Raw genomic sequence first — 6553 nt, forward strand, 5'->3', positions numbered from 1 at the left:
AAAATAAAATAAAATAAAATAAAAATAGTGTCAATTTTAAGCCAAAAATTGGATTCATAGGCTGTTGCCTTCTAAGATTACTTTGCTTCCGTTCGTTTACTTAATATAAACAGTCAAACTTAACATTTCTATTTTCAAATCAGAATATTATTAACATAAATTAATGCCACACACCTATATTGTTAGAGACGTCATATATTTGCTAGTCGAAAAAGTCTTTTCGTATTTTGTTAATAGATGTCGTTGCAGTCGTATATCTCCAGTTCTACCTAACACATTGTATCATACCATATAGTGTTGATAAAGTGAGTTTTTAAGCACCATTTAATTAAAAAAAAAATTAAAAAAAAATTTAATTCGATGAAATTGAAATTGAAAAATAATTACAGCTGTTCAAAAATGTGTGAAAATAACGAAGAAATTGGATATATTTCGAAATTTTTGTATAAGAAAGGGTAGAATGCCACAAAAGCCACCAATTTGTGAAGTTTACGGAGACGATGCTGTATCAGTTTGTTTAGTACAACAATGGTTAGCTCGCTTCCGTTCTTGAATCTCCGGAATTTCGATTAACGCTGATGAAAGTTTCACACTAATGAAATAATGGCGCTAGCCAAGTAATATATGTAAGTCCAACGATTTAAGTTGCTGTATATGTATACATATGTTCAACTCATAAACTTTTGAAATAAACAAAAAGAATAAACATCTGGGTCAAAAGCGCCACAGGCGACCACTGGCTTATTGTGGCCTTATTTTTCCCGCCATTGATATTGTACAGATTTTGCTGGCGGTCAGTATGAAGGTACACACTGCGCAGACATATACTTATTACACACGTATGCATAAATATTTGCGCAAAGTCTAAAACAAACTTTGCTTTCAACTATTCCACTATTATTTTGGGAATTTTTGGTAAATTGTTCATACAGTTTAAATATTTGCATTTACTGTCCGTGTAATGTTCAAAGCCTCTTACTGTAAACGGGTGCGTACTTATTCCATTTGAATACACATGTGAAGTGTTTTATGACTTCACAGATCGCAAATGCATATATGTAAATTTCATGTAAGGAGTTTAAAGTTAGAGTTTCGTAAATAATTTCAACACACATATATATTTTTGTACACATATTTATGTACTACTTAGTACATATGCATATAAAAAAATTATTTTTTATATCTCAAACAGCATAAATCAAGTTTACCACGAAGTTTGTAAAGCGCAGAAGCCCAAAATGCAAAGGAGGTTTTATAATAGTATATTATATAATATAAACAAACAGCATGATGAGATGAGTCGATTTAGGAAGGTTGGTTTGTTTGTCTCAATATACGCGCACTAATTCCTAAGTTTTTGAGGTATCGATCTGAAATATGGCACATCTTCTTTTCTTCCTAAAAAGCAGCTCATTTGTTGGAACCCTTCAAAAAAACTGTTCGATAAAAATTCAGTCCTTGTATGGAAAATTTTTTTATTTGACTAGATAGCTTCATGGAATTTGGCATGTATTCTTTTCCACATTCAAGCTACATTCTCCGCAGAAATTGGTAAGATCGCGCATATTTAGCGTATAGTTGCCATACAAATTGCACGTTCAATATCAAGATGAAGATATTTTGATACCGTTGATCTTAAAAGAAACGTGCTTGTGAAGGGTATTAATGATTTTATGCAGTCGAAGTTAACGTTTTTCCTGTTTCATTAATATAGCAGTTACCTTATAAGACCTACAAAATTAGATATTTCACTCTTTATTCCTTTACCACAGTTTATGACTACGTGTATTTAATTAATAACCAATTCAGAACTAATTAAACAACCAAATAAAATAACTGATTACTAACCGATTTATAACCAATCAAATAACCAAATAATAACAAATAAAATAACTGATTATTAACCGATTTATAACCAATTAAATAACCTATTGAAAGTATAATAAAGATATAGTATTATTATAAAAATTATTATTATTATAAAAATTTTATATAAAATATTGCTTCATATCAACATTTTGCGCTCATTTAATGTATACCCATTTTACTAACACATATAATTACATATTTAAATAAAAACAATTTAAGTAACCAAACAAAAGGAAAACGATCCATCACTTGTAAAGCCGAAATCTTTAATTATGCGTTATTTTCGCGTAACTAGCTTTTTATGAAGTATTCAGTATGCACCTATAGGAAGTACCATTTTGCCTCGCTTACTAAGCAACAATCATTACTTTATTTGAAGTAAAGTAAATGCAATTTCTTATAAGTGCAAAAAGTATTTTCTTAAGGTTATTGCTAAAAGAAATTTTTTTTTTTTTTTTTGTTTTTTTTTTTTTTTTTTTTTTTTGATATAGGTACTATAAATTTCAGCATGGAAAAAATTTTTGTCGTAATGCTATATACTAAAGCCCATGTTTACTTCGTGCTATGGATGACACGCCTAAGCCGCCAGCAACCAGGAAAAATTTGTAATTTTGTTTTGCATGTCATTAAATATAAAGTATAAAGCGAGAATTAATTTGTGAAAGTCATTGAAATTTTTCAGCATAGCTTATACACGCCTCTAATACATAAACAAGTATCCCAGTTTAATATTGAGAGCATATACTTAGCGTACATTTAAGTATGTGTGTGTGTATGATGTTAGATGTAAGCTGATAAACAGGTATATGGCGACAACCGCGCAAGCAAGTTGGTGCCACAAAGCTGGCGGTCGCCCTAACTTCACTCATAAAAGCACAAATTTACTCATATAAACAAAATACACACATACAAACGTATACACACACACATATATGTATTTATGTATATACATACATAGACACTACATAGACATACTTATAGCTATGCTTACCGTATGCGTTGCTTTGACTTCGCTCAACGTTTGTGGTTAATCCGAACACAAGCAGCATCATTACGTATTCCAGCAACATTTCATGTGAAATTCCGTTATATGCAATATTTTTTTACTTGTTTGTTTGCTACTTGCGCTTGCTCGCTTGTCTGCCGCTACTGCTACGACGCCTGCGAAAGGCTGTCGCAATTACCAAAATGACGACACTCACGACGACAGCGCGCCCCAACGAGGCGACAGTCGAAAGCTCAGCGTCGCGCCGTCGATAGCCAAAGAAGATTTACGAAAATTAAAAAAAAAAAATAAATAAATAAATTGTCTGACGAAAAACAGCACACCAACGGCGCCACTTGCAGCGTGGTTGCTGCGCTGGTTATTAGCGATGACAATTGCTGTCAGAAATGGCTTGTTGTTGTTTGTGAGAATGACAGCGCTTGAAGGACGTTACCCAACTCAGCCGCAAACGCGATTGACGGCGGATAGTTGACGCCCGTGCTCGTTATTGTTGTTGTTGTTACTATTGTTGTTGTTGTTTTTACAGCTGTTTTTGTTGTTGTTACTGTTGCAGCTGAGCCCTTCGAAGGCTTTGCACGAACGCGTGCTTACGCAGCTTCACTGTCGTTGACACGAATCGCAGCTTGCTGCAATGGCCTTCAACACACGCACACACACACACACGCGCTGTGGTTTTCTTCTCACATGCACATGCAAACACTTGCCGATTCGATGGAGCGATAACAAACCTGCGTGGCGCTGCCTGCGCGCCATACAACAAACAAGCATACACAAGTTGTTAACATGCACTGGCTTAAGTGTACAAGTGCGTGCTTATATGTATTTATATGGTATATAGTATATGTAAGGATTTACTTCTGCATTTGTATAAAAATATATATAGTTTAGTGATTGCGTGTTCGAATCGCTTGTCTGTGTTTGGTTTGCGCAACAATTATGTCGGCTTCGAGCGCACTACAATCACAACAATTAATATTACAACTGTTTAAGCATATCTGCGTTAGACCATGCTTCTTCAGCGCACGTGGTGCACACAGGACTCGGATACTAATAACGGAATCGCAGATTTGTTGAACTGTGCAAACTGCGCTTGGCCCGCTTGCTGTGTGCTTTACTTAAGATTTTTTTTTTTTTTTTAACTTTCGGCTCAAACACTGCACTGTGATCCACAGCCAACTGGCTTCAAGGCGCTCTGATATTTTTTAAAATATTTTTATTTCATTAAACACTGCTTGATGGTTCAAAAGCTAGATGAACGTGCACTACACTGCAATTGCTTTGACACCTCTGTTTGTATTCATTTAACGCCCTTTTTTTTTGAATTTTTTTCACTTTCAATATACAAGTCGCTGGCACACACTCTCACACTTCACTTGCAATAATATTGGCGGAAGTATATTTATAACTTCATATAACTTGCTCCGCGGCACATTTCACTTGAAACTTATGACTTCCGCTTAAAGGAAATGACATTATGCCGAGCATTTCCTTGACAAGTGCAGAATTACTAACAACAGCTGACACTTTAACAAACAGCTTTACAGCTTATAATTTCATTGTGCCACTTTCAGCATAATTTGTGCCAGCATGACAGCTTAAATTTCACATCAATTCAATTTACACACACACACGCGCATAAGCACTTGTCAGCAATGAGTTAGCAGACACAGTCACGGCTAGCCACTGAACTCACAAATCGTGTGGCCAACAAAACATTACCTTTGGCTTCATTTTGAATTGCATTCTCCCTATTGTGTGAAAGCACGGCGACTAATAAATATGAACTTTCCGCGCTGGAAACACTTGACCGTCCTTTTGCGAGCACTTACACCAGACTACTGAATATATTGGTGCTGCAAAAGAGCGATTTAAGTGCAGTCGACGTTCGGAAAGACCGAGCGTAGCACGACACAACGATGGCAGCACCGACACAACTTAACAGTGAAGCGCTACAGGCGGGCAGTCGTGTCGCTGAGCACGACCACATTTCGGAGCATACTTTGCGGCGCAGGCGCTTTTATGCCCAGCTGAGCATTTCGGTGCAAAAATTAACAATAAGTGCTATGCTCAGAGCAGTGAAATGTTGCTGCAGCAAATGTTTTTTATAACAAGTTGCTCAGTACCAAAAAACAAACTAAAACGTGGATTTCACGCATTTATTTAACAACATAGTATGTAGTTATATGCAACGCGTAGTGACGACAACAAGTTATGAGGCACGAGTATGCATTCAAATTAAATTATGACAAAAAAAAACAAAAACTGAGGTTTTACATACATATATGTATGGTACATATATAAATAGCAGTTGTGTACGATTATTTGTGTTATTGTAGACACGTACTCAAACGCATTTGTATGAGTACATATATGTATGGTACATATATATATATATATATATATATATATAACTCAATCACGTAAGTAATGTAGAGAACGCAGATGCCCATAAGTTGCCTCAATTCCCCTCATTTTCAGAAAACTACTTTCGTCGTTCAGAAAAAAACAATATGCCGGAAAAACACAAACACTCATGTTCACAAAAAACATTCATCCCCACCCACCACACGAAAGTAATAAAACTTTTCTAAACTCAAATATTTCCAGAAACACCTGTAATAAATTCTCATGAAATGCAGAAAACGAAGAACATCTATTTGCGAATTAGCGAATGGTGGCCAGGTGCAATCAGAGGCCGCCCAATGCACGCCCTCTACTCTGCTCTAATTTAGGTGGCCATGCTGGAGTGCTATGAATATGAAATAAAGATGCAACCAGCCAAAAGCAATTCTTGGAAACAAAAATTGACTTGCATTCATTCATATTGCAATTTGGTATTTTTCACAAATGAGAATTTCGTTTAAAGTCAAAATTATTGCTTCGCCGCATTAGATATTATTCGCTTTTTTGTGTCTTGTTATGCTTTTGCAGCTTATTTTTACATTCTTTGTGCAATGCGTTTTTCTCAAAACTGTGGTTTTGAAGTCTGTTGGCAAGATTTCTCGAGAACTCTTTCATCGATCTGCATAAAATTATACACTGGTCTTTGAGCTACAATCCTTAAAGGCATGGATGAAGTACTACTTTTTTTTCGATTACAAGTATTAGGTTGTCAAATAAGTCTTGCGGTATTTTCTAGTTGGCGCTAAGAGCGCGTAGTTCTAGTTTTATTCGTCGCATCGGGTCATGCTATGTATACCTTTTTGGAAAGCTCATTTCACGCGCTAACGCGTGTTTGATTGATTGTCGTTTCTTTTAAGTCATTTGTGAGTTATAGCGTCGCAAACATGGAGCAAAATAAAAAGAAAATACGTCATATTTTACAGTACTACTACGATAAAGGCAAGAATGCATTTCAGGCCGCCAAAAAAATTTGTGCAGTTTATGGACCCGATACAGTTTCCATTCTCACCGTACAACGATGGTTTCGACGTTTTCGTTCTGGTGTAGAGGTGGTCGAAGATGCGCCGAAAATTGCGATAAAATCGCTGAATTGGTCGAGAGAGACTGGCATAGTAGCAGCCGTAGCATCGGTCAAGAGCTGGGCATGAGTCATCAAAAAAAAATTTTATGAACAATTGAAAATTCAATAAAAATACCGCAAGACTTCTTTGACAACCTATTACTTAAACAAAAGACTGGCGCACGGAATTTTTTTTTTTTTGCTTTCTTTTATTT

General features: G+C 35.7%; 1 protein-coding gene across 2 annotated transcripts in view; it reads right to left on the reverse strand.

Moving 5' to 3' along the window:
- LOC108965997 (hemicentin-1) overlaps positions 1-3172 on the reverse strand; it is a 16616-nt gene extending 13444 nt beyond the window's left edge. For both annotated transcript variants that reach the window (XM_018928691.1, XM_018928692.1), the window contains exon 1: positions 2861-3172. In XM_018928691.1, the coding sequence (XP_018784236.1) occupies positions 2861-2939 (79 nt within the window). In that variant the 5' untranslated portion in view covers positions 2940-3172. The remainder of the gene's footprint in view (positions 1-2860) is intronic.
- Between the last annotated feature and the right edge of the window lie 3381 nt (positions 3173-6553).

Source organism: Bactrocera latifrons, unplaced genomic scaffold (genome assembly GCF_001853355.1).
Source record: "Bactrocera latifrons isolate USDA-ARS-PBARC rearing strain unplaced genomic scaffold, ASM185335v1 scaffold_153, whole genome shotgun sequence".
NCBI lineage: Eukaryota > Metazoa > Arthropoda > Insecta > Diptera > Tephritidae > Bactrocera > Bactrocera latifrons.